This window comes from Aotus nancymaae, unplaced genomic scaffold (genome assembly GCF_030222135.1).
Source record: "Aotus nancymaae isolate 86718 unplaced genomic scaffold, 86718_ANA_hifiasm-v0.15.2.pri h1tg000014l, whole genome shotgun sequence".
Lineage (NCBI taxonomy): Eukaryota > Metazoa > Chordata > Mammalia > Primates > Aotidae > Aotus > Aotus nancymaae.
In genome coordinates this window covers 120302173-120329019 of record NW_026988425.1, presented here as the reverse complement: position 1 = coordinate 120329019, position 26847 = coordinate 120302173, and the positions used below count along the sequence as shown (strand labels likewise).

At 53.0% G+C, this 26847-nt stretch overlaps 3 protein-coding genes across 8 annotated transcripts; 1 reads left to right on the top strand and 2 right to left on the bottom strand.

The window, feature by feature from the left end:
- Positions 1-671: 671 nt before the first annotated feature.
- On the top strand, positions 672-4935 carry HDDC3 (HD domain containing 3). Of its 2 annotated transcripts, none has more exons than XM_012463817.2 (4): positions 672-783; positions 1097-1152; positions 1263-1503; positions 1800-4935. In XM_012463817.2, the coding sequence occupies exons 1-4, from the start codon at positions 672-674 to the stop codon at positions 1928-1930; spliced, it is 540 nt and encodes a 179-aa protein (XP_012319240.1). In that variant the 3' UTR covers positions 1931-4935. The 2 variants fall into 2 exon arrangements, with proteins under 2 accessions (XP_012319240.1, XP_012319239.1); XM_012463816.2 differs by having other exon boundaries at positions 1797-4935.
- Positions 4120-6190, bottom strand: LOC105724940 (protein SET-like). The gene has a single exon (XM_064376279.1). It carries the CDS (start codon positions 5421-5423, stop codon positions 4731-4733), a length of 693 nt encoding a protein of 230 aa, XP_064232349.1. The 5' UTR covers positions 5424-6190; the 3' UTR covers positions 4120-4730.
- A 1476-nt stretch (positions 6191-7666) lies between these two features.
- Positions 7667-26309, bottom strand: MAN2A2 (mannosidase alpha class 2A member 2). Of its 5 annotated transcripts, XM_012463811.2 has the most exons (25): positions 26290-26309; positions 25888-26090; positions 24591-24740; positions 23327-23584; positions 23115-23259; positions 22822-22993; positions 22348-22475; positions 21964-22137; positions 21383-21569; positions 19041-19218; positions 18537-18739; positions 18149-18331; positions 17871-17985; positions 17596-17663; positions 17284-17449; positions 16595-16831; positions 16212-16334; positions 15863-15977; positions 15447-15580; positions 15097-15238; positions 12391-12524; positions 11985-12059; positions 10313-10507; positions 10064-10174; positions 7667-9229 (listed from the first exon to the last, which is right to left on the bottom strand). In XM_012463811.2, the coding sequence occupies exons 3-25, from the start codon at positions 24720-24722 to the stop codon at positions 9077-9079; spliced, it is 3528 nt and encodes a 1175-aa protein (XP_012319234.2). In that variant the 5' UTR covers positions 24723-24740; positions 25888-26090; positions 26290-26309; the 3' UTR covers positions 7667-9076. The 5 variants fall into 5 exon arrangements, with proteins under 5 accessions (XP_012319234.2, XP_012319238.2, XP_012319236.2 ...); XM_012463815.2 differs by lacking the exon at positions 11985-12059; XM_012463813.3 differs by lacking the exon at positions 25888-26090 and having other exon boundaries at positions 26290-26308.
- Positions 26310-26847: the final 538 nt, after the last annotated feature.

Sequence of the window (26847 nt, the reverse complement as noted above, 5' to 3'; positions counted from 1 at the left end):
CTGCAACACTGAGGACAAAAGCAGTTCCTGCAGAAATGTCATGGCTACCTGACAGCCCAAGTCTGAAGGAATTAGGCAGGAATCCCAGTGAAGGCTCTGATTTTTCAGGTCAGGCCCTAGGATCTCCTAGGTCCAAAGGTGAGGCTCCCCTGCGGAGATAACCTGGCCCATCACTGCAGGGAGAACTATTTTTAGAACACTCGGAGAGTTTTCAGAGCTTTGACAGGTTGAAGATTGTCTGTTCATGGAGGGAGCTTCTGGGAGAAGCTGCCTCTGACTCTGAGGCTAGCTGGATTGACCTTTCTTCCCACTCCCATAGTCCCCTGAGCCTTCCCACCCTGGATTCAGCGCACGGCGAGGCCACTGCCTTATTTCTTGTCTGTCTTCCTCTTTTCCATAGACTGTAGGCTCCCAGAGAGCCAGGCTTATGTTCTTCTTGCACCCTCAACAGAGCACACTGAGCTGGGGGCCGCGATGCTGAAGGCAGCTTCGCACATCACTTGCTCTCTGCACCGGGCATGTCAGCTCCAGAGGAATCCATCTGGGCCAGGCCCAACTCAGCTCGCTGAATTCGCCTCCATGATCCCCCCGGGCCTCCCCGGCGCCAGAGGGCGCTGTAAATGCTCCGTGGGGGGCCCCCCGCGACCGCAATCGCCCGCCGCATCCGCGCGATGGGCTCCGAGGTGGCGCAGCTGCTGGAGGCTGCCGACTTCGCGGCTCGCAAGCACCGGCAGCAGCGGCGGAAGGACCCCGAGGGGACCCCCTACATCAACCACCCCATCGGTGGGCGCGTCGGCCGCGGAGCACCGGCTGCGGCGCCTGGGGGGTGGGGACCGGGAAGGAGACGTGGGGGGCGTCCACCTCGTTGAGCATCTATTTTGTCCCAAGCTTAGTGCGATATTTAAGCCTCACAACAATTGGAACGGTAGTCGTGATCGTTCCCTTTGTCGGTCTACACCGAGAGGGTAAGGGACTTAACCAAGGTTACCCAGCTAGTGAGAGGCCACGAGGGGCCACATCTGGCTCTCCAAAACCCACAACACACCGCCCTGGGGCTCCCCCGGAGCTGACTTCCTGCTTTGCCCCTCCCCGTCAGGTGTGGCTCGGATCCTGACCCACGAGGCGGGAATCACTGACATTGTGGTGTTACAGGTAACTTCCCCACTTCTCTGCCAGGAGTCTGGGATAGGGATCAGGGGCCCCATTCAGCAATGGTCATCCCTTGGCTAGCATCTCAGGGCTGAATGGGAACTTGTCCCCAGGCAGCCCTGCTCCATGACACGGTGGAGGACACAGACACCACCCTGGATGAGGTGGAGCTACATTTTGGGGCACAGGTGCGGTGCCTGGTGGAGGAGGTAACAGATGACAAGACTCTGCCCAAGCTGGAGAGAAAGCGGCTGCAGGTGGAGCAGGCGCCCCACAGCAGCCCCGGGGCCAAACTGGTGAAGCTGGCAGACAAGCTGCACAATCTGAGGGACCTGAATCGCTGCACCCCAGAGGGTACGCTTTCCTATGGGCTCTAAGGGAAAGGGGAGGGGGATGCCACCTTCTGAAGGTACAGGTTGGTCAGTTCCCCGAAAAACCCTGGACGTTCTTAATTCACAAATTAATCCTACTAGACCCTTCTTGATCTGCTTTCATACGGTCAAAATACAATAGCTGAGCCACAGGCAAGTTTTTGGGACAGCTCATCCCATCAGGAACTCACGGCCTTGAACCAAGCTTGCCAGGAGGCAGGCAAAAGGCAGTGCCGTCTTTGACATCAGGCTAGCAGGTTTCTGTCGATTCTTAAGCAGGATGGTCAGAACATCGAGTCCAGGAATACTTCGAGTGGGCAGCGCAGGTGGTGAAGGGGCTTCAGGGAACAAACCGGCAACTGGAAGAGGCTCTAAAGCGTCTGTTCCAGGAGCGGGGACTGACACTCTGAGCAGTGCTTGGAGCTCTCCAGCAGCACAACTCCAGCCTCGTCCAGGCCGGACAGGATTCACATGCCTTTTCTGTGCCTCCCGTGCTCCCTCCATCCTTCCCATCAGATGCCAAAAAAGACTTGCATTCTTTCTCAATCGGAAGGTCTCCTGCTAACTAAGCTGAGCCCCCTGAGTGTGGGAATCAGATGTACCCATCCATTTCTGATGCACTCTCTGCCTCTCCCCAAGTCTTGGGTCTGTTTGCTATTTTGCATGGTGGGATCTCTCGCCCCTCAGGGACTTGAGATTATATAAGTACTAGTTCCTAAGTCATTATGGACAATAAAAAGAACTCTGGGTAAAGGTGTAAGCTGCTGCTGTTCCTTCAGCCTCCTGGGTCAGGGACTGGTAGGCTGCATACCTGTCCTTCAGCAAAGCAGAGTTCTAATTGTGTGTCCCTGCATCACCTCCCTCAGGTTGGGAGTTTAGCCCCTCCGAGCCTGGCTTCCTTATCAGTGAGATGGGTTGTGTAACTATCAGGTTAGATTGTGATGTGCCTGATGGAGCCTGACACATAGGTGCTTGTAGGGCTGTTGGCCCCACAGGGTTGTGGGGTGTCCCTTATGCTGTGCTGAAGTGCAGGATCCAAGAAATAGACAGGATACTGAAGAACTGGTGAAGGGCATCTGGACTTGGGGGGCCACGCCACCTATAAGCAGAGACAGGCAAGGCCCCGAACATGCAGAAGCATCTATTTATTAGGTACAGGCAGGGGGAAGGGTAGTAAGTGAGGTTATCATTTATAGGCTTAGTGATAGGGCATACATAATCATGTGAGTCACAAGTGAGGGGGCCACCCCATTATGTCAACTGGGCAGCGAGGTGGGCCGTACCATGCGCAGTAGTAGAGGGTTGTGTACAGAAAAGAGGTCCACCCCCATTAGGTCGAGACAAGGAGGTGGGCTATGTGCAACAAGTGTCGTGCACAACACCTGTTTTTATCTGGGGGTTGGAGACTTCAAAGGATTTCTAATAGAAGGATGCTGTAAGCCAATGCAGTGGGAGCTGACAGATTTGTGCTCTTAAGATATTTGTGGGAGGACGATTTGAGCTAGCACAGAATCGAGAAAAGACTGATGGTGTACCGCCGCCATGAGTGGTCACACCAGAGGGGTTCTTCTCCCTCGGTTATTTGCAGGATCTCAGGCCTTCTGTTCTGTCACTGCTCTAGGCATTCCTCCTACTACAAACTACTACATGGTTATATAGAAGGATTATATAAATCAGCACTAAATGTGTCGTTACAGCTCCGACTACAGTACCTATATGATTATATAGAAAGATTATATGGAACTAAGTATGATTATATATATAAGCTAGATATAGTAAGCAGTAAGTTATTATATGATTATATAGAAAGATTATATGGAACTAAGTATGATTTTATATATATTTGTGTGTGTGTGTGTACACATTTAGTTTTATTGTAACAAAGCAACCTGTACACTTTTAATGTTTAAAACTGAGCATCATCTTTCCTTTCCAGCGAAACAAAAAGAAAATTTAAAAATAAACAGGAACAAAATTACAATAGAGAATGTCAATTCCAAATAAGATCCTGCAGGTTCTGCTGATTCTCCCATTGAGTGGCAGGGCTCAAGTCATCATTAGGAGAGAATTTATTTTAAAAGTGTCATCTTAAACTGCAAGGATGTCTGTCAAACGTCACAATTAAACATGCTAAAGGAGAAGCCACGTTGTCAAAATGCCCACTTACCCCATCCAAACATCTCAAACCCCTCCTTTGCTGACCTTTATAACCCCATTTTTTAAAGTTTTTTCTTTTTTTCATTTTATTTTATTTTTTATTTTTATTTATTTATTTTTTTTGAGACGGAGTTTAGCTCTTGTTACCCAGGCTGGAGTGCAATGGCGTGATCTCGGCTCACCGCAACCTCCTTCTAGGTTCAAGCAATTCTCCTGCCTCAGCCTCCCGAGTAGCTGGGACTACAAGCGTGCGCCACCATGCCCAGCTAATTTTTGTATTTTTTAGTAGAGACGGGGTTTCACCTTGTTGACCAGGATGGTCTCGATCTCTTGACCTCGTAATCCACCCGCCTCAGCCTCCCAAAGTGCTGGGATTATAGGTGTGAGCCACCGTGCCTGGCCCTTTTTTCTTTTTTTAAACAAGAGAAAGTAGACAGATACATGTTGGTAAATGCTGACTGTTCATATTCACATAGAGACACAGTGTACTCTCTGAAGCCCAATATACAGAGAAAGGAGGAAAAAAGCTGGAATTCTATGCACTACTACACAGGGGCCTAGCACTCTCCAGCTTCCAGCAGAGCAAAGGGAGCAGGTTTTTCTTTTTTCCCACAGAGCTTGGTGGTGTTGATTCCATACAGTTTTTGTTTAGACAGGAAGAGATAAAAATGAATTTCAAACAGAAAGGGTAGAGACTCTTTTCCCATTGTATCCTGCTCAAGATATTTCCCCCCAAATAAGTTGAGAACCATGGTGTAAAGAAAAGAGACCTCAAAAACAGGGTGACTGAGCAAAAGATGGAAGAAAAAAAAAGACTGCAACTTGCTCCCAGGGACTGGAGAAAATTTAAAAAAAGGGAGGTTGGAATCCATCAGTGTTCTATTAGTCATCTTCTCCTTCATCCTCCTCTCCTTCCTCCCCTTCATCATCTTCATCTTCTTCACCTTCATCCTCATCCCCTGCTTCATCAATATCTTCTAATCCTTCCTCCTCTTCATCATCATCACTATCATCTTCTTTTTCTTCATCATCCATATCAGGAACCAAGTAGTATTATAACGGATTTGGCCAAATATCATCTTTGATGACCTCTCCTAATTCATTGGCACCTGCATCAGAATGGTCAGTAAACCAGGTAAAGAAGCTCTCTGGTTCCTCATGCTGCCTCTTCCTGCTGGCTTTATTCTGAGTTTGACTTGAACATTTTGTCAAATCCTTTCCAGATTTCCATTTGATTTCAGTGGACTTTGAAGATGGATCACCACTCTCATTCAGATGAAATTCTTTAGAGAGAATTTTATTTTTAAAGTACAGATTTTCATCAAAATAAAAATCTATTCTGTAACCTGATTTAATATCTTCAAATTCTGTCACTTCAACTCTGGTCAAATAATGCAGTGCCTCTTTGTCCTCCTCCCCAAGCAGTGCAGACACTTGTGGATGGTTGACAAATGTTGTTACCCAAAAATTTGGGATTTTGGCGATCAATTCTGACCTCTTCTGAAAAAATGGTTGGCGGAGTTTGTTGTATTTCTGTTCTACTTTCAAAATCTCCTCACTGGCTTGTTCATTAAGTCTGTCTATTTCATTTTGTACTTCATCAATGTGTTTAATTGCTTCTTGCTGTTCTTTTTCTCCCTTCTTCGTTAAGCCTACAGAGGCCGATGTCTCCTCCAGTCCCTGAGCAGGAGGTGGTCTTGGTTTCTTCTTTTGAGGCGGGAGTGGAGACTGGCGTTTGGGGGCCATGCTGCCCAGGAAGTCCGAGAACCGGAGCACAAGTCTTCTTGCTCGTCCAGAAGCAGGCAGAATACTCGTATGATTATATATATAAGCTAGATATTAGTAAGCAGTGAGTTGTACTTCAGGCATTAATTGTGCCTGGGGTCTGCACAGTTCTTCTTCCTCGGTGCCCCTGGGTGGGGGGGGGTGTTACTCACAGGTGCTCAAGAAATGGTAGCAGCTTTCCCCATTAAGAAAGTTGGAAGGGGGCTGGACATGATGGCTAACACCTATTATCCCAGCACTTTGGGAGGCTGAGGCGGGCGAATCACCTGAGGTCAGGAGTTCAAGACCAGCCTGGCCAACATGGCAAAACCCTGTCTCTACTAAAAATACAAAAAAAGCCGGGCGCAGTTGGATGCACCTGTAGTCCCAGCTATTCAGGAGGCTGAAGCGGAAGAATCGCTTGAACCCGGCGTGAGACTCCGTCTCAAAAAAGAAAAGAAAAAAGAAAAGATGTTTTGGAAAGGAGTGCCGCCTGCTTACTGACAACCATTGCTGGGCACGGTAGAGATCCCAGCAGCAACATAATTGGGCCGGTGGGGGACTGCAGTTTCCCGGTTCCCCAAGCCGCTGGGAAGGTCGGTGATGCACAATCCCCTTGCCCTTCAGCCTTGCAGGTTACTTCGGTTGCTAAGCAACAGGGACTTCCGGGAAGGCCCGGAAGTGGCCCGAGGCAGTCCTGCACGGAAGCTGAGCGGTGGGCGGGGCGTAGGGGCGTAGGTGGGCGGGGCCTGCCTTAAGTCATTTTAAAGGCTAGTAAATAGAGTCAAGCATTTGTTTCTGTCAGACAAATAATTTCATTGCACATTTAAGGCCTCCAAGGATAATATCCTTTATTCTGCTAATTTCCTAGGCACTCACAGATTCCCCTCCTATTGATTCAAACTCTACTAGCAAATAACACCTGCTGCAGTGGAACTGCTTAGCATCCTTTACTAATAGGATTATAGCTCACATTTGTGGAGCTGTCGTATATACCAGGCACCACGCTAAGAACTTCACATTGATAATCCTATTTCTTCCGCTGTGATGTAGACAGGATTCCACTGTGTGACCTGATGTGGGCGGCAACAACTCTGCCCACCTGGAAGAACTCAGCCCTGTCACTTTTCGTCTTTAGGTGGCTGCTTAGCAGTCCCCAGTGACTTTCTCTAAGGACCCCAAAGCAAGCTTTTCTCCTAAAGTAATTGAACTTATTTTTTTTAATGTGTTGCAAATATTTTCTTCCATATCTGTCATTTGTGTTTTAACCTTGATGTTTTCCATCACACAGAAACTTTCAACGTTTTTTGGTTGCAAAATCTGCTAATCTTTTCCCTTGTATCTTTTAAATCTCATGTTAAAGTTCAGAAAAGACCATCCCACACCAGAGGTGTAAGTTTTCTTTTTGAGTAATTTCGTAGTGTACTTTCCCTCTGCAACTAATTTGTATGGACGCTATGAGGTAGAGATTTAATATACTTTGTTTTTTTGTTTGTTTGTTTTTTGAGATGGAGTCTTGCTCTGTCACCCAGGCTTGAGTGCAGTGGTACAATCTAAGCTCACTGAAACCTCTGCCTTCCAGGTTCATGCGATTCTCCTGCCTCAGCCTCCAGAGTAGCTGGGACTGCAAGCACACACCACCATGCCCAGCTAATTTTTGTATTTTTCATAGACACGGGGCTTCAGCATGTTGGCCAGGCTGCTCTCAAACTCCTGACCTCAGGTGATCCACCTGCCTTGGCCTCCCAAAGTGCTGGGATTACAGGGGTGAGCCACTGTGCCCAGCCGAGAACTAACTTTGATAGCTAGTGCTCTCAAAGTACTATTTATTATATAATACACCTTTTTCCCCACTTAAAACATTGCTCTTACCATATACTAAATCCCTGTAGCCCTGAGTCTGTTTCTGGACTCTCCTGTCTGTCTGACCCCCTCCAGGTCACACTGCGTGAGGTAATGGTGGCGCGAGAGTCCTCTGGGAATCTGGCAGGAGTGCCTTTTCCCCCTCAGCAGTCCACCCCGCAACTTATCATCATCATTCAGAGTGGTCTTAAGTGTTCTTACACATTCACTCTCCCAAATGCACTTTACAACTGTCCAATTCCAAAGTATACAATCTCACTGGAATTACACTGAATTTATCAGCTGATTTGGGGAAAACCAGTATGTTGACAGGAACATGATGTATGTCATTGGTTTGACTTACAGAATGCTCTGAACAGGTCTTCAGTTGATTCTCTTAGATTTTACAGGTAGGCAGTTTTATTGTCTACAAATAATGATATTAGAATTATTCCTTATCTTCCTCATCTGCCTTGTTGCAGGAGTTAGTAGTGCCGGAAGTTGCTGACAAATAGCATGCCCATGGCTAGTTTCTGACTTTAATGGGAATGCCTATGGCATTTGACTCTTTAGAATGCCAGTAACTGTTGGTTTCTGACACAGACCTTTATCTAGGTTAGGATGTTTCTTTCCAGAGTTAATTTACTAAGAGTTTTAATAAGGGATGGATTTGAGATCTTACCAAATATCTTTTCAGCATCTATAGAGCTATCATAGATTTTTCCCTAGGAACTGAAGCTGAAACGAAGGCTCCTGCATAGCCATACTGCCTCCTCACTTACTCTACATGCCCCTAGTCCCCTGTGCCAGGAACTGAATCCTTCTGCAGAGGGATAGACCAAAAGTGAAGGGTCAAGGCCTGCCTGCCAGGCATGGTGCTGAAGGCCTTCTCAAGCTGCCCAAGCACATGGGCTCTTGGAGGCTTTCCTTTCCAGAGAAAGAAAGTAGGACCAATTCCCACTGCCTGCCATAACAAGAGCTCCTGGGGACAGCAATGTACACAGCATGGAAGCCAAAGAGGATTCAGGCAGGGCGGAGGACCCCACACCCCTGCCACCATCCCACAAATCAATACACAGGCCAAGTGCCCAGTTTGCGAGGGGTCTTGCTACCTGAAGTGACCTATGACCTCTAGCGAATCCTTCCTGCCACTCTGTAGCCTCTTAGCCAGGGCGTGCAGGACAGGCGGCACTTACAGCAAAGCCATCACAGAAAGCAGCAAGGCCTTTGGACTCTTAGGAGAAACTGTGATTCCTTCTACTGCTCCACTCCACTGCTAACTCTGGGTCCCCATCCCTCTCCTTCCAGAGTCACTCTGACCCTGTTTATCACACCAGGACATGGAGTCTCTACATAACCATAGGATTCCCCTAGAGCCAGCTGTTGCCCACAGTGACCCTGATGCTGGGCTGTTACCCACATAGCCTCCCTTACCTCTTCTGTCTGCTTCCACTTCTCCTATATCCCCTTTTGGAAAAAGGATGGGTGTCTGAGCTTATGCCCAGTTGGGTGTCCACTCACAACCCAAAGCAGAGCCTGGCACTGCCCACTCTGACCAAGGGCTTTCTCTCCCTGATCTCACTGGCATCTGCCCTATTTACCCATCACCGGGTTTGTGGGTTGCCCCTGAAACACAGCAGCAGCAATAAACAGAAAATGAGGGAAGAGCCCAGTCTGTCACAGTTGTGGGAGGCAGATCAGGACAGGATGCCCATGTGGCTTGTCCAACGATCTTCATGTTAAGAGGCAGTCAGTCCCTGTGAATGAACTTTCTCTTCAGGCCACAGGCAGCCCTAACCCAAGCGGAGGCGAAAGGTAGCGATCTCCATGGGTTCCAAATAGACGTCAGTGCTGTTAGATGGGGAGGCCAGAGGGTACAGTAATGTCAAAGAGGTTGGCTGCAGGAATACCACGTCCAGGCCATGGAAAAGGCTCCCCAGGGCTACCTGTGGAGAGGAGAGAAGGTGCAGGATTGTGCTGGCTGTTCCTACAATTTGTTACCTCTTTAAGAATCTCAGCTAGGTGTGGTAGCTCACACCTGTAATCCCAGCACTTTGGGAGGCCAAGGCTGGTCGATCACCTGAGGTCAGGCGTTTGTGACTAGCCTGGCCAGCATGGAGAAACCGCGTCTCTACTAAAAATACAAAAATTAGCTGGGCATGGTGGCAGGCGCCTGCAACCCCAGCTACTAGGGAGGCTGAGGCAGGAGGATTGCTTGAACCAGGAGGCGGGGGTTGCAGTGAGCCGAAATCGCGCCACCGCACTCCAGCTCTGGACAACACCATGCCTTCTTACATATGAGTGTACATCCAGTCTCACGGGCTTGCTAAGATCTGCTCACCCCTAAAGCCTGCCTACAGATCTCAGGGTAGGAACCGTTCCACTGAGCTGTGAGCTCTGTGAGAACAGTGACCATGTCTTGGTTCACTTCTGAAACCCTGGAGCCTAGCAGAGGACCTGGCACCCGGGGGGGCATTTACCCGCGCCAGCTGATATGAACTTAAAAAGTAACAACAGAATGGGTTCTGGTTTTCTATTTCTGGTGTTTTCCACTTTGCTTGCTAGAGGTCCCTGCTCAGGGAACAAAGGTTCTCAAGCCATCTGCCTTGTCTGGAACTTCACCAGGCCTCGGGAGCTCTAAAAAAGTCTCCACAGCTCCCCCTTCTCTTTAGAAAGCCCTGGAGTGACACTTTCTTCTCCCAGCCTGTCACTGAATCTCAGCCCAGTCTTACCAGGCTCCTGCCTGTCATTCCCAGGTGCCATTTCCCCACGCTGCTCACCTTGCCTTGGCTCGTGGTGCAGTTGAAGCCCAAGTTCTTGGCCTCCAGGCCGCAGTCAAAACCTTTGCGGTGTAAGATGAGTGCGGTCTCCGCCGAGGGCAGGGTGTCCTCCTAGATGACAGACAGTGCACGGGGAAGTGGGCACAGGCCTTTCAGAGCTCAGAGAGGCAGTGCTGGCACAGGGAGGTGTGTGGGTGAGGAAAGGCCAGAACCTGGTCCTAGAGGTTCGGTGCCGAGTGGGACACTCACCTCAGCCTGGAGCGTACGTAGGTTGAGCAGGTGGAAGTCACAGGGCAGTGAGGAAGCCAGAGGATGAAATGAGCGCAGACCAGGGCCTGGGAGCTGCGTCCTGGCTATGGGCAGGGCAAGCGCTGGGGTGTTCAGGTACATGGAGGTCAGGTGGCTGAGGAGGGACGGGTAGCTGGTGGAATGGCTATCTTGCACCTGCAAAATTCACCCAAGATGTTGGTGAAGCCAGGCTGAGGGGAGAGGATGAAGTAGGATAAAAGCACACCCAGGTCAGTTCCTTTGGAAAGAGCTTTCCTGGCGTGCCTGGACTCAAGGGCGAGCCTGACTCCAGGAGAGGTTCCCCTAACCCTTCGAGTGTGGACACTTCCCATCTCACCCAACTCAGAGGATATTTCACTACACTATTTCTTCTCTACTTTTTAGTTCCTTGCTGACATAACACTATCATGAGCAACCCAGTCTCATCAGCCACGTCTCCCCTCACACACAGATCCACAGTGCAGGGAGGATGGCAGACAGGCAGACACAAGCCTCACCACAGAGCACGGGGCTCCAATCCAGAGTGCTCCGGGGAATCCTGTGGCTTCAAGTGTGACACCACATCCGCCGTGCTAGCCTGGCTCCCAGGCCAAGCGCTGCCAGGGCTATGCTGGCAGGGCTACTCCTTAGCAGCTCACCTAGACATGAGACTCACAGGCCTGGGCTGAATATTCTGGACTTCTGATCCTGGCATCCCCCTCCTTCCAAGCGCCCAGAATCTCTCACTTCCCTCTGCACTCCCAGGTAATGCTAAAGCCTCTTCCGTCTCACCATGGCAGTGTCCTCAGAGCCACCCCCAACTTATCCAGCATGTCCTGCCTGAATAGCTCTCACTGGGAGACCTCCAGTCTCCCTCCCCACAGGCCCAACCTGCTCCCTACTATCATTTTGACATGCTGACAGCAGAGTTCTGACAGTGTCCCTCCATGCTCAGCTCCTTCCTTAGCCTCCAGGATAAGGTCCAGACCCCTTAGCAGGCACTCAAGAGCTCTGCCGCCTGCCCTGATCTCCCCCAATGCTCTAGACCAGCACCAGCCAAGAGAGCATTCTGCAAGGATGGAAATAGCTGACACTGCATGCTCTAATATGGCAGCCACTTACCCACTTGTGGCCACTAAGTACTTGAAGTGTGGCCAGTAGGAATAAGAAAGCAATTTTTTACTTGATTTTGTTGTCATTAAATAGCCACACAGGGCTACTGGCCACCGTACTGACAGCATAGCTCCAGTCTGTCTAAGGAACTCACTGCTGTTCCCCGACTCTCCTGACTCCTACCCTATGCCTGGTTCACTTGTTCAAATCACACCCCCATTCATCAACGCCATGCCTGGGTGACACCTCCTTGTCCTCCTTGGCCCACAATATTACCTTGCTCCTCAGGATCAGTGAGACAGAGCCCTTTTCTACCTTGCATTTTCACATACACGGCTCCTCTGCCACCCCTACTCACGAATAAACACCTGGGAGAGTCAGCACTGTCTGCACTTATAAGTCCCTCTGGGTCCTCACAGTAAAGCAGGTGCTCAGTATCTATCTGATGTGTGAGTGACTGAGCGGCAGGCTCTGTCACCTGGGCTCTGGCACAGCTACACCTGGCTCGCACTAGTTCCCCGCTCCCAGCGCTGACCCTTACCTCTAGGTTACCGCTCCTGCTGCTGTGAAAGATCAAGCCCCTAAACATGGCTGCCAGTTTGGAGAAAAAGTCAGGCTGGTGGGGCAAAGAAAGCCATGAGATGAGCAGGGTTGGAGCACAGGCTTAGAGAATGCTGGGGCAGGGCAGAGGAGGGTAGCACAGAGGAAGGTGGGAGACGAACATGAAGGGCACAGGCGACACGGCATGGCTGGGAGAGGAAGGTGCCAGGCAGCGTGAAATGGGACACAAAACGCCAGACTGCCTCCCCCACCCCAGGAATTCAACCCTACTTTCTCTAGCCCTTGCCCACCTCCAGCTACGCTCCTCTATCCCCAGGCTGGACACCCTGGGCCACCCCCAGGGGCTAGCTAGACCTGGCCCCCTGGGCATCAGGCCCAGGTGTTACCTCGCTGCCCGCAGTGCGCCGTTCTAGTAGGAGGCGGAAACGGTTGCAGGTTCTCTTGTTGTCCTTGAGCCCTTGGCCTAGGCCCCTGTTGTCATCCTGCATCAGCCGCCGGTCCAAGATCACCTCCAGCTGGCCTGGGGAAGCAAACTGTGAGTGTCGCCTGCCTCTACCCCCAAGCAGACACTGACTTTTGGAAGGAGAATCCCAGTCACAGGGCCGGAGGGAAAACCCCAGCTAGAGACAGAAGGTGAGTCACTCAGGAGAGGTCATGGGTTCCCAGAGCTGGGAGGGAACCTGGCGAGGGGCTGATCCTATGCCCTTATTTTGCAGATGAGGAAACACGAGGCCCAGAAAGGGGCAGGCTGGCCCTGGCAGTTTACCCCCATGCTTGGAGATTCAGGAGTAGGGACCGGGCCCAGGGTCCCAGGCAGGAAACCAAATCAGGATGGTTTACATACAATAAAATAAACCAGAAATGAAAAACTTAGATCAACAGTCATGGATAGTGTTGCCGCATACCTCTGTAATCTGGGGCAGGTTTGCTCACATTGGGCAGGTCTTCTTATGACTAAAACACATACTCTCCTGCCCTTGTTCTACACCAGACAGCCAGACAGCCCCAGCAGGCCAGTCTTGGGCTTTGCCTGCTGACTGCCCGTGTGTTAAAAGTAGGGCTGTGGAAAGGACACCTAGATGACAAGTCAGGCAGAGGCTTATATTAAGTGTCATCTGGGGTTGCCCTGGGAAAAAGAGACGGCAGGTGACCACCTCTGCTTTCTTTTCTAGAATATGCTTGGAGCAGAGGCTTGGTGCACGACTGTGTTGGGGACAGAGGCCCCAGTGTGTGCAGGTGTTGGAGGTAGGTGCAGCTTTTCTTGTATAAGATCTCGAAGGAACCCACATTCCACAGGGACAGATGGCCCTTATTCTCCCTTTCTTCTCTCCAGTCCTTACTAATGTGTGTAGTCGCTCAGTCTTTTTACCCAGAACAATCAAAGAAAGATGTCTGAAAACCCTAAAACAGATCCCTTGTATAGAAGACAGTCATTTCTTCACACACATATCCCGGAGGGGTAGAGGAGAAAATCAGTCAGGGATGTTGAGCTGCAGTGAGGAGTCATGACATAGATGGACCTGGGGCTGCTCCTGGCAGAGAAGGGCACACTCCTCCCACGATCACCAGCCGTCGGGCCACACACAGCCTTGACCCAGAGACAGATCTCAAGTGTCTTGGATGCCACCAAGTGCAAACTGTTCATTTTGCCCTGAGGATATAGAGGCCACGCAGAGCCTGCCAGTGTGACTAGCAGCCCGGGTGTGACTCCAGGCCAGTGCTCCCCATGCCTCTGTTTTGATTCTTAAGAATGCCATTCTTGGCCGGGTGCAGTGGCTCATGCCCATAATCCCAGCACTTTGGGAGGCCAAGGTATGCAGATCACGAGGTCAAGAGATCGAGACCATCCTGGCCAACGAGGTGAAACCATGTCTCTATTAAAAATACAAAAATTAGCTGAATGTGGTGGCGTGCGCCTGTAGTCCCAGTTAGAGGCTGGGAGGGAGGCTGAGGCAAGAGAATCACTTGAACCCGGGAGGCAGAGATTGCAGTGAGCCAAGATGGCACCACTGCATTCCAGTCTGCCAACAGAGCGAGACTCCGTCTCAAAAAAAAAGGCTGGGCGTGGTGGTGGTTCACACCTGTAATCCCAGCACTTTGGGAGGCCAAGGCGGGCAGATCACGAGGTCAGGAGTTCAAGACCAGCCTGGCTAACACGGCAAAACCCCGGCTCTACTAAAAATATAAAAATTAGCCAGGCATGGTGGAGGTTGCCTATAATCCCAGCTACTCAGGAGGCTGAGGCAGGGAGAATCACTTGAACCTAGGAGGAGGAGGTTGCAGTGAGCCGAGATCACGCCATTGCTCTCCAGCCTGGGTAACAGTGAGACTCTGTCTCAAAAAAAAGAATGTCACTCTCTCTTTTAATGATCACTATTAGGAAAACCATAGGTATTTTTCTCATTTCATTAATATTTCATCATAACACTGAAGGTACTTTACAAGCTGTCCCTACTCTCATCCCTACCCAGAAGAGGGCTGCACACCTCAGCTGAGAACCACCGTTTAATATCCTGATGCTTCTTGCCTTTTTTTTTAGACTTTGTCTCGCTCTGTCACCAGGCTGTAGTGCAGTGGTACAATCTTGGCTCACTGTAGCCTCCAACTCCTGGGCATAAGCAATCCTCTCATCTCAGCCTCCTGAGTAGCTGAGGCACATGCCATCACATCCAGCTGATTTTAAAATTTTTTTGTAGAGCCTGGGTCTTGCTTTGTTGCCCAGGCTGGTCTCAAACTCCTGGCCTTCTGCCTTGGCCTCTCAAAGTGCTGGGAGTGAACCACTGTGCCTAGACTTGCTTTTTGATAGTTTTTTTCTTTTTTTGGCCCCAAGAGTTGTAACCCTCACAGTTCTTCAGGGGATCCAATAGGACACTCCACCCAGTTGCCTACACTGCTGCCTCCACCAGGAGACAGGGGGACAGCAGGTGCCTGCCTCCTGTGCAAGAGCTCTGAATGACTTGCCCCCTCTCCAAGCCTGGAGGTGATACAGACCAGAAAGAGGCAAGGGAGGCCAACAGAGCGGGAAGACCTGGAGGGTGGGACAGGCTTCTTTTTGTCTGATATCCTCTGTAGAGCTCCTGGGCCCTACTCACCATCTTTGAGGCTAGCGACACCCAGGGCCTGGGCAGTGTGCAGAGTGAGGCGCTTCTGTGTGTCCTGGATATAGGCCATAACTGGCATGGGGTAGAAGTTGGCCTGGAGCGGGAGCTTCTTCAGATACCGCCGGGGCTGCACCTGTGGGGGCAAGGCCAGCAGAGATCAAGGGAACCTGGGCACCATGTGGGCCCCAAGTGGTCCCAGCCTGGAGGAGTCCCTGATCATTGTCACCTCTCATTCCTCTTTCTCCAACAGGACAGATCATCCCCCAAGTCCTGTGATATGGGCAAAAACACAGTCCAAGTTCTACTCTGTGGGGTCTCTAAGACCCAGGCCCAGGAGTCACCTGAAAGCCATTGAGGTCTGTGAAGAAGGTGCCCTGGCTGTTGATGTCTGTGTGGATGCGCAGGGCCAGCTCCTTGTTGACGTAGTCCCGGATGTCCACGAGGGATGACATGTCCAGAGACAGCCCCTCCACCCCTGGGCACAGGAACAAAGTGGGGGCATGGAGAGGTGTGAGGCTGAACCACAGCTGAGAGGCTGGGCTTGGGGGTTAGAGCTGAGCTGGGGAGAGATTCTGTCCACCCTCCTGAGAAAAGTCCCAGGGCACTTCTGGATGACTTTTTCTCCAAGAGAATGGAGCACCCCAGTCTCAAATGATACCGAACAGAGGTATGAACATAGACGCAGCAGAAGGAAGAATGCACCACAGCTGTGGAGCCCATGCCTCCTACCAGACCTGTCCTCGTGTGAGGGGCTCACCTGGTAGATTGTAAAGCCGGACCACCTGGTGAACATGCTCGTAGTACGCAACCACCTCTGAGAAGAAAGGGCCTTCAGTGACACGCAGCACAGGGGGCTCCTTGGGGACGTAGGGCTGGAGAAAGAGCAGACTGCTGTTGAACCCACGGCACAGAGGGCAAAGGGGGGCGGTGCCAGCCCAGGCCTGGGCAAGAGAGCACCTATTCCCAGATATCCCTAGGCTGAACGGCAAAGACAAAGCCCCCAGCAGGCAGCAATAAGCCTGTGGGAAGGCCTGTGCCCCTCCTGCCCTCCCTGCTACTGAGATCTCCCGGGGCCTGCCAGGTTTCTCAAGGCATCTTTAGGGTACCTTGGCCTCGCCATCAGGTAGGAAGAGGTAGGCTCCACTCTTGTCTTTGGACGTACGGGTGCCATAGACAAGGAACTCCATGTCCACCTGCTGCTCCTGCTCCTCATCCACCCTTCGGATACTCTGCCAAAAAACATAGCCCTGACCCCTGGCCCCACACCAGCATGTCAGGCCTGCCTCCTGGGAGGACATGACTAGGTTCCCCAAGGAGCCACGCCCAACTTCCCCACGCTGTCAGCCTGGAGCTGAGATGGCCCAGGCTTGGGTCCACTGTGGGTCAGGTGGCAGCATGCTCACGGGGCCGGGAGGCGGCTCTGCACAATGCCACCATCACGCATACCCTACTCTGGCCCTAGCCCTTCTCCGCCATCCTGGCCCTTTACCTTGAGGAGCCCAGTAAGGCCTGAGAACCAGACTTGCATGTAGCGGTTGCTGAGGGCGAAGTCACTGGTGCCAGAGTCAATGACGCGGAGAGGGAACACTTCATGCCTGCTGACGGACAGCTGCCGGCCGTGCAGGTAGACACGCACAGAGGAGGGCAGCGTGCGGTGCCCGTCCAGGCCCAGCTGCAGCTGCAGCACACCCAAACCCAGGGCTGGCAGGCAGACAGGCACAGACACCTGTGGGCATAGGAGGGGTGAGAAAGTGGGGGCACAGCATTCACCACATGGGTGCTGGAGCATTCACTTACTAACAGAGGCCTGAGCAAGTCCCTGCACCTGCTGGGGCCTCTGCTCCTCCTCCAAAGTGGAGGTGACATGATTTGCACTTTCTTTCTCATCAGACTTTATAATTCTCAAGTGATATTTGAAAAAGTATGAAGCTTTCAATAAATACTGAATGACTGAGTGATAGGGCATTGTAACTGCTATTTTTACCATTACTATTACCATATCAACCTTCCCCTTCCTTTCAAGGACAGACTCAAATCCCAAGAGTGCCTGTCTGCGGGGCAACCCCCCTCCCCAGGACACCTGTCCCCAGCCTGGGAGGAGGTAGGGCCCCAAGCAGGAGGTTGGGAGACTGGTACCACTGGGCGGGAAGGGGCCCACCTGCTGAGTCCTTGCCTCACCTGGTAGACATCAGGGACCACCTCGGTGGCAGAGCTCCAGTGTGCGCTGATCTGCACAGCCAGGGGCTGGCCCTCCTCCGAAAGGACACGCACACGGGGCGAGTTGACCAGCAGGGACACCACGCTGAATCGCTCCTGTTCTAGCGGGTTGAATAGCACCACAAACCTGTGCGTAGAAGGTAGGATGACCCAGGAGGCCATGGCTCGGAGCCAGGGCAAGTGCCCTGCAGTGGCTCAGCATGTGTGGGCCCAGAGGGGCCTCAGAGCCAGGGAATGGCTCTGCCTCTCTGCGCCTGGCGTAGTCTAGCTTACCTGGGCGAGGAATCCAGCTGGATTACTGTGCGCTCTGGCAGGGCATCATGACTTAAGCGAGTGTCATCCTGGAATTCAGTGGGCCATAAGGGAAGAACCATCATGGGCTCGGCCTCCTCCCACCCCGCCTGTCCTGGGTGTGGACCAGCAGCTGCATTGGGCACAGAACTCATTGGATGGGGAGGGAGAAAGAGGAGCGGCACCCTCGTCCAGCGGCTCTTGGGAGGAACCTGCATAAACTGGAGGGTTCCCATGCAGACCCAGGAGGGGCTCACCACTTGAAGGAAGGGCACCTCCGGGTCAAAGTGGTAGGTCTCCTTGTCCCTCAGCACCAGATAGTGAGCTGCATGAATGATGACCTGCTTCAGGTTGACAAGGGAGCGCAGAAGCCTGTGGGTGGCGCAGGAGGGGAAAGGAGAGAAGATGAGCTCGGTGAAGCTGTCTGCCTTGTCAGCAAGACAAGCCCCAGGTCGGCCTATCCCCTCACCACCCAATGTCCTTTCTTTGGGACAGTGAGCGTGGGAACTGACAAGGAAGCAGAGAAGGCTCCCACCTGACCCCATAGTCCACCACCACAGCCTCCTTCGCAGTGCCAGTGATGGCGTCATGATGCTGGAAGAGCCCCAGTGTGCGCCGAGCTTCCGTCAGGAGGGTGAAGTCAGACAGCGGGTACCGGCCAGCCAAGCCAGAGTGGCGGGCGTGAGCTGCAGCCAGGCTGTAGAGAATCTCTGCCCCCCTGCCCAGAGAGAGAAGTTAGCTGCCAGCCTGCACCACTCCCCAGGGCCCACCCACGCTCTGCAAATCCATCCTCCCTTCCCACCCTTCTCTACCTGCCCTGGCCTCTGGGCCCATCTATTCCCTTCTGAGCTGATCCAGCCCCTCCTTAAACCCCAAAGACTGACTCTACCCCCTCTAGCCTGGAAGCGGGGACAGGGTCTCACCGCAGGTGGGCTTCCAGGACTCGGTCTAAGCTCTTGTAGAAGGGCCGGGAAGTGTAATAGCCTGTCCAGTAATGATCCTCCCGGTCCGCATAGGAGAAGAAATCCCCGCTCAGCACAGGAAACCCTGGAGGCCGGGCCCCTGGCTCCACCCCTGTCCTCTTGTACAGGGCGTCAAAATAGTCTGAAAGAGTGCCAAACTGGGCCTGTGGGAACCCCAAAAACCCACTCCCATCAGTTCTAGAGCCTCCTGGAAATTGGCCACAGTGCTGCAGTCGGGGGTGAGGCAGGGGCTCTGGGCTCAAAGCAGGAACTGTACATCCTACCATTCTGGATCTGACAGAAGTGAGGGAGCCTGGGATTGAATTCTGACATAAAAGGGCACCTTGCCCAGGAATTGGGAAGGAACCCCTGCTTTGGAGTTGGGAACCCAGAACACGGATTCTCATAGGAAAGGGTGGGCTGCAGCACTGCGAAGCCCCCTCCCCAGCCAAGTGCCCCTCACACCTGCACATGGAGGTCAGGCCTGCTGTTGAAGAAGTCAAAGAGCCGCTGGTAATTGAAGAACTGGGCATCCCACTCCTGGGGTTTGTCATATCGGAAGTCATCTCCCAGAGGCACCAGGAGGACGTTGCTTCGGAACAGCCGTGACTTCTTCCGGTATTGGTCCAGGAGCAGGGCTGCCCTGAGGCAGGAAAAAGACATGGGCCCAACGTGAAGTCTCAGCAGGAAAAGAGTGCCACGCACAGCCATCCCTACAGCAAGCTGCTCAAAGACATCCCGTCTGTTAAGCAGTGGTTCAGGGCAGACGGACACCTCCTGGGACAGGAACCCCAGTCCCAGGGGAATCCAGTGTTCTCTGGACAGTTCTGACAGTCAGCATGTTCTATTTTATGTTAGGCTGTTGAGATCTTTTGGGATCCTGGTTCTGACACTCCCGTCTCGTTCTGACCACCAGTTAGCGATGCAGCACCAGAGTTAAGAGTCTGGATCCCGGAGGCACATCACACCAGCTCCACAAGTACTAGCTGAGAGACTGTGGGCAAATAACTTCTCTGAGCCTCCATTTCTGGCAAAGTAAGGATAACATCAGTAGGTACCCACATGCTATGAGAATGAAAATAGATTGAATGGGCTGAGCATGGTGGCTCACGCCTGTAATCCCAGCACTTTGGGAGGCCAACGCAGGCGGATCATCTGAGGTTAGGAGTTTAAGACCAACCTGGCCAACAGTGAAACTAAAAATACAAAATACACCTGTCTTTACTAAAAATACAAAAATTAACCAGGTGTGGTGGCACACACCTGTAATTCCAAGTACTCAGGAGGCTGAGGCAGGGGAATCACTTGAACCCAGGAGGCGGAGGTTGTGGTGAGCCGAGATCGCACCACTGCACTCCAGCCTGGGTGACAGACTGTCTCAAAAAAATAAATTAATTAAATAAAATTAAATAAATAAAATAAAATGAATTGAATGAATGAATACTTGTTACACACTTAGAATAGTGCCTGGTACATAATAGGAACTATATATACATTTCTTTTCATCCAAATTATTGGCAAAATCATTAGAAAAAAAGAGCCCTGTGGCACACCAGCAGAGGCCCCTCCTGCTTTAATTGGCATGTTATAAATATCACAGTCCAAAGAGTCAACTAATCTACTTAGTGGCGCTGGCCCAGTGTGTACTTTTCTACTTTGTTCTCATGAGAGGATTCCTCAAATACCACTTTCCCCTAACTTAGCAGTTTAGTAAGCCTTTCAAAGGAGAACCTGGTTACCTTTCATGGCCTGTTCTCGTAAACCTAGGCCAGCCTCACTGATCACAACTGCTGTTTAAGAAACATTATGCCTCCGGGCGTGGCGGCTCACGCCTATAATCCCAGTACTTTGGGAGACCGAGGCGGGTGGATCATCACGAGGTCAAGAGATCGAGACCATCCTGGTCAACAAGGTGAAACCCCGTCTCTACTAAAAAAAAAATACAAAAATTAGCTGGGCATGGTGGCACGCACCTGTAGTCCCAGCTACTTGGGAGGCTGAGGCAGGAGAATTGCTTGAACCCAGGAGGCGGAGGCTGCAGTGAGCCGAGATCACGCCATTGCTCTCCAGCCTGGGTAACAAGAGCGAAACTCCGTCTCAAAAAAAAAAAAAAAAAGAAACATCATGCCTTCATAGCCCTAGATTCCTGCCTGGAATCAGCATTTAGACTTCTGGAAACAAAAGATCACTTTCTTTCCCTTTTGGTCACGTTTCAACTGCTGGACATTATGGAGAAATCAGAGCATTGCAACATACAAACCAGTCCAACTTGTTATGTTCTTAAGGTTCTGTCTAAATTGCTGTTTGTGTCAACTCTTAACTAATACTTTCCCCCAAGGCCTGAATTCAGCAAGAGTGACATCCTTAGGGGTCCCTACATCCTCCCAAAGGGGACAGGTCTGTTTTCTCAGACGCTGGAGGCTGTCTCGTGGAACTGAACGTGGATCTGAATGGATTCTCGTGGTTGACTTAAAGCACAGTCAGAACACTGGCACTAAGTGAATGTGTGTGAGCCCGAAGTTTGTAAGATCCAACAGCTCACCTGGGAATCATTCACCTCGAAGTTGTCAGCTGGCCCTGGCAGTTTGTTAGGGCACCAGAAAGTACTCATGTGAGAAAATAAAAGCATTCTGTGAAAGGTGGTTGCTGGAGCCATTCCAGTTTTTCAGGAGACTTGGTAAGGAGCTGCTGATGCAGATGAGGCAAGCCTCAATTCACCACCTGAGCCCACCCTCCACGCCGCACAGCCCACACCAGAGCTAGGCCTCCTGACTCCTCTGTGAAGCGAAAGGGCTGGAAGCAGATACCTCTCTGCCACGTTGGCCTCTGTGATGGCCCGCGGTGGCACCTTCCAAGGGCAGTTGATGCGCCCACCGGGTAGGCGTTTAAAATCAAATTGGCAGCAGATCTTGGGATCCGGGCCACAGGTGTGGGGTACGTCATAGCTGTAGAAGGGCATCATGTGACAGAAGATGTCTGTGCTAGAGTCCGAGTCTGCAGAAGACATACCATGTAGTCACCGCTAGCAGGCAGCCTCTGGACGTCAGGAGGGCAAGGATTTGCTAGGGCTAAAGGCAGCCCTCATAGATCATGAGGCTGTAACTGGACCTAGGGCCAGAGAGAGTACGTAGTCCAGAGGAAAGACACAGGGGGTTCCTTAAGGGGATGGGCACACAGGGCACACTGAAGCCCTTGGGACAGAAGGCCCTGCAGAGGTCAGAGGTCAGTGTGACCCTCCCCTAACCAGAGGGTGGGACCATTTCTGGCAGTCCACACCAGTGCCTGCAGGTCTGCTCTGAAGGACAGTGGGGGTCTTAGTTCCGATAGCCCTGCTCTTCCCCAGTGAAGACTACACTGCAGTGACCCCCTCTACCCTACCTGGCCTTACCCCATGTCTGCCTCCACATGAACTCTAGGCTGTGGGTGGCAGCAAAGTGCTTCTTGATGGCATAGTGCACTCTCTGAATCAGCATGCTGGTGAGGTTGGCACGGCGCAGCAGGTAAGGCATGGTGGAGCTGTGTCCAAAGGGGTCCACTGCCCAGCCAGAGCGGGGGGTTGCACCTGGGCAGGGCATGGAAGCCAGAGAGGACCTCAGGACCTGCCCTCTTGGCCTCCCAGGTGCTGGACTCCAGCTCCTGTCTTGGTTGTCAGTGGACAGATGACATCACACCAGGCCCACATGGTGGGATCTGCCCAGAAAGGAACCACCCCTGCTATAGCACTGTGGGCCCAGCCCGGGAGGCAGACCCCCACGCCTGCGCCTGGACTTACCGAGATTTCTCTCCAGCCACTGGTGTCCTTCGATGAGCTGGTCAATCAACGCAAAGTAGTGGGAGTTGGCCTCATCCGGCATCACCCAGCCTCCTGTCGCAATCTCCAGCTGCCCGTTTCCCACCAGCCTATAGTTAAAGACTCACACTCAGGATACAGTAAAACACTCTGCCTAGTCCTGCCAACCAGATGCCAGGGCCTGTGTGCACGGGCCTCAAGGAACCAGTTCTCCCAAGTTCACGACCAAGAGAACACACACTCGCCCTCCTTTCCCTGCAGCCAATCTCATGCTGTCCTGGCCCTGCTTATCTTGGGACCTCTATCTGTTCTTGCCTTCTCTCCACCATCACTCATCTCTGCCACAGCTCCCTGGGCCTCTCCCTGCCACCTTGGCACCCACAACTTAAGGTAAGACCCGTCCACCCAGCCTGGGGCTTGAACGAGGCCCTTCCAGCCTCCCTGCCTGGTACTGGCCTTCGGACTGCGGCCCTCTTCTGGGCATTGATGTTGTCCCACCACTTGGCAAAGAAGGAGACCTCTGCCCAGAGGAAGCGCCGCCGAGGGTCTTCCTGCAGCTTAGACACCATGCTGTTGAGGATGTGCTGGGTCTGCTCTGTGTAGTACTTGTCAAAGGTCTTGATCCAGCCTGGGGAGCCAATGTAGGGTCCCCTGAGGATGCTACCATCTTCTTTGACGTCCCTCCCTTGCACTGGCCATCAGAAATCCCACTCCACAATCCAGCTCCCAGGAGTCTGCAGGGTCCTCACCTGGGTCATTGTGAGAGTGGGGCACCACAAACACCTGCAGGTCTTCAGCATCCCAGTCGTGCGGGTCATAGGAGATGTCGAAGCCTTGCCTCCACACGCCACCATCCACGTTGTCAAACGGCAACTCCTCCGACACAGCGAGCATCTGCCAGAGGGGAGGCAGCTCAATGTCCCATTCATGGCTGCAGGTCCCCGCCGGCTCTGATCCTTACCTGCAACTCTGGCTTCTGGCCCCGGCCCCCCAAGGCAAACTGACAGTCCTGAGGGGAGATGGAGAAGAAGCTGGGCCGGGGCTCTGGCGGTACTACCCAGGAGCCGTTGACTGTGTAGTAGGGCAGCAGGGCGGGCGGGCCCTCTGCATTGGCCGTCAGCTCCAGCACGGAGTCCTTGATGTGGCTAATAATCTCATGGTTCTCCTCCAAAAGCTGCTCCAGCTGCTCAATGCGGTTCTGCAGCACAGAAATTTGGCTCTGCCAAAAAACCAGAAAGCAATCACCCACAGCTCCCTATGCCACAGGGAGGGTCTCTGCTTGGGGTCCACCACCTAAGGCCCGACTACGATTCTTCCCTTATCTGTTGAAGCCAGACCATGGGCCTACAGGGACAGATGATGCCGTTCAGATCAAGGGAGCTATGCACAGCATCACTGAGAACTACACTCCACTTGGGCTGGGAGAACCATCACTCTAGCTCAGGGATGGCAAAGATTTCATTTCACATACCTAGTCTCAGCAATTGGTGTTGCCTGTGCTGAGAAGGATTTCATCAGGGCTTAATGGCAAATAATGCTGTAATCAATTAGCAATGTGTGCCAAGAATTCAGGAGGGGCCGGGCACAGTGGCTCACGCCTACAATCCCAGCCCTTTGGGAGGCTGAGGTGAGTGGATCTCTCAGGAGTTCAAGACTGCCCTGACCAACACAGTGAAACCTCGTCTCTACTGAAAATACAAAAATGAGCTGGGCATGGTGGCAGGTGCCTGTAGTCCCAGCTACTCAGGAGGCTGAGGCAGGAGAATCGCTTGAACCCAGGAGGCAGAGGTTGCAGTGAGCCAAGATCGCACCACTGCACTCCAGCCTGGGAGAAAGAAAGAAAAGAAGAGAAAGAAAAGAAAAAGAATTCAGGAGGACAGAGCAACAATATTCATTGCCTTTTTTGTTTTCTTCCTTCATTCTTCTATTTTTAAGAGATGGGGTTTCACCATATTGGCCAGGCTGCTCTCGAACTCCTGACCTCGTGATCCATCCACCTCAGCCTCCCAAAGTGCTAGGATTACAGGCATGAGCCTTCTTCCTTCCTTCTTTTTGCCATCACTGTTTTTAGCCAAGAGTTTCTACAAAACCTGACTATTGGGAAGGAAGGTTCCTGTTCTGTACTGACATTACCCTCCAGCCAGGGGGGCCATACCCTGAGCCCAGGTGACTTGTATACAAAGGTGACTTGTATACAAAGAAGTCAGCAACCAGGCACGACTCACCCGGGGGAAGTTCCCACCATTCTGGTGTCGGGTGGGATCGTGCTGCACTCGGTCCAGCATGAGGTAGAGCGAGAAGACTGCCACACAGAAGATGGCAGCCCCACACACTGTCACCTGCTTCTTCAGCTTCATACTGGCCTCCACGCACACCTGGCAGGAAGGACACCATCTGTAGCTCCAGCATGCAAAATCCCCTTGGCAGTCTTTCCACCAAATGCCCCAGTGAGTTCCTGAGGGCTGTTCCCAAGGAACACCCATTCACCTGGCTCCAATAAAAAAGCCAGCTTTGGGCTGGGTGCGGTGGCTCATGCCCATAATCCCAGCACTTTGGGAGGCCAAGGCAGGCGGATCATGAGGTCAGGAGCTCAAGACCAGCCTGACTGACATGGTAAAACCCCATCTCTACTAAAAAAAACAAAAATTAGCGAGGCATGGTGGTGGGTGCCTGTGATCACAGCTACTCAGGAGGCTGAGGAAGGAGAATCGTTTGAACCAGGGAGGCAAAGGTTGTAGTGAGCCAAGATCGGGCCATTGCACTCCAGCCTGGGCGACAGGGGGAGATTCTGTCCCTCCCCCAAAAAAAGTCAGCTTTGAAGTGCCAAAACCCAACACCAGTTGGGGATCCTGACCCAGCCTTGATTTTACTGTCTTTGCTGAGACTCAGAGCACAGGTAGTATATCCGGGGCTGGCCCCACCTGGTCCTGGCAGCAGCTCTGTCCCTAGGGTGGAGAGGATGCTCGCCCTTGGCTGGTGCTATGAAAAACGGGCCCAGGATGAGAGTCCCAGCTCTGACTGGCATTCACCACACAAGCTCCTGGTGACAAGAGCTTCCCTGCCTAGATAGGAGGGGCCTGCTCAGGCTCCTCGGTCATGGGCTTCTAGTTTCAGGTGAATAAGCTGGTCTCTATTTTGTTTGATTTAAAGGTTTAGCCAGAACCCAGAGACTGATAGGTTGTCTTTCTCAGTGCCCTTCTGGGTCAGAATGGCACTCACCAGAAACAGTGCCTGGCACAGATCCTCTCTGAGTCAGAAACACAGAATGAATTTATTTCTAATAAAGATGAAAGATGCTTGCGTTTCTAGCATAAAGCGAGCCCTACGTGTTCTCCCTCTTCCTGCGCTGATTCCTGCAGCGGGAAACTTCCAGCCGCTGTTTGCAAAGCACTTAGGGACCTCGGAAAGCCTGCAGTGATGCTCAAGGTCCCCTGGGTAGGGAGAGGCCGGCCCGGCTACGAGGCAACTTCAGAAGACCCGCGCCCCGCGCCGCCGCCGCCGCCGCCCTGGGGCCCCGCTTGCCTGCTCCGGAGGGAGGGAGGGCGCTAACTGCTGAGCCCAGCGTGGGCCGGACCGCGCTCCGGAGTCCGCTCTGCGGGCCCTGAGGCCGAGGAGCTCTGTCGCCTCTGCGTTGTGCCCTACTTAGCGCGATCTGATTCTGCTCAGGAGCCTCCGGGCAATATTTTTAGCCCCTGGAGACTGGGTCCAGGCCGAGGTGGGCGGAGCTGAGGAGAGAGCTGGATCACAGAGGGCAGGCACCTGCCGCCGGGTCTCCCTCCCGACCCGTCCCGACTCCGTTGGCCCCGGGGACCGCAAAGATAGGCGCCCGGTCCGGGCTTCAGGCCGCCTCCCGCCCCCTCCCGGCCCCTGTGACGCCGCAGCGCTGCTCACCCTCCCGCCGCCCCAGCGCACCCGGCCCGTTACCTTCAGCGCCTGGCCTCCGCGCGGCTCCGAGCCCCGTCGTCCGACCTGCCGGCCCTCACATGCCAGGGTGCAGCGGCCCGCGCGCAGGCAGCGACGGAGGCGAAGGCGGGTGCCCGCCCACCCGTCGCCCCCAGTTCCGCGCGCCGCAGCCGCTCTCCCGCTGGGCCCAGGGCCGCCGGCGCGCTGCGCTGCGCCCGCCCCGCGCGGGTCCGCCAGCCCCTGAGGCCGCCGGGCCCACCAGCACGGGGGGCGGGGACAGCTGCGCCGCCCACCCCACTCTGCGTACGCCCTGCGGAGCCGACAGGAGATCCGGCCGCCGCGGTCCCCGCCCGGCGCCTCCCGGGCCCGCTCCGCGGAACCGCAGTGCGCAGGCGCAGCAGCTCGGGCCGGGTCCCGGAGCGCGACGGAACCTCAGGAGGGCGCGCAACTGGATGTTTTCGGAATCCTACTTGAGGAGGCACCTCGTCCCGCAGCGGCTGAAGCGCCCGCCTCCGGCTCGGCAGCTAACAGCGGGGCGCGTTTAGCCGTAGGTTTCTGTCGTGGCGCCTCTCCGGCAAA

Coding starts and splice junctions, on each gene's coding strand:
- LOC105724940 (XM_064376279.1), bottom strand. CDS start 5,423: ATGGCCCCCAAACGCCAGTCTCCACTCCCGCCTCAAAAGAAGAAACCA.
- HDDC3 (XM_012463816.2), top strand. CDS start 672: ATGGGCTCCGAGGTGGCGCAGCTGCTGGAGGCTGCCGACTTCGCGGCT. Junction 784..1,096: donor CTACATCAACCACCCCATCG/GTGGGCGCGTCG, acceptor CCTCCCCGTCAG/GTGTGGCTCGGATCCTGACC. Junction 1,153..1,262: donor CTGACATTGTGGTGTTACAG/GTAACTTCCCCA, acceptor ACTTGTCCCCAG/GCAGCCCTGCTCCATGACAC.
- MAN2A2 (XM_012463809.3), bottom strand. CDS start 24,848: ATGGGTGTTCCTTGGGAACAGCCCTCAGGAACTCACTGGGGCATTTGG. Junction 18,740..19,040: donor GGCCTGACCTCCATGTGCAG/GTGTGAGGGGCA, acceptor GGGTTCCCACAG/GCCCAGTTTGGCACTCTTTC. Junction 10,175..10,312: donor TACGTACGCTCCAGGCTGAG/GTGAGTGTCCCA, acceptor TCTGTCATCTAG/GAGGACACCCTGCCCTCGGC.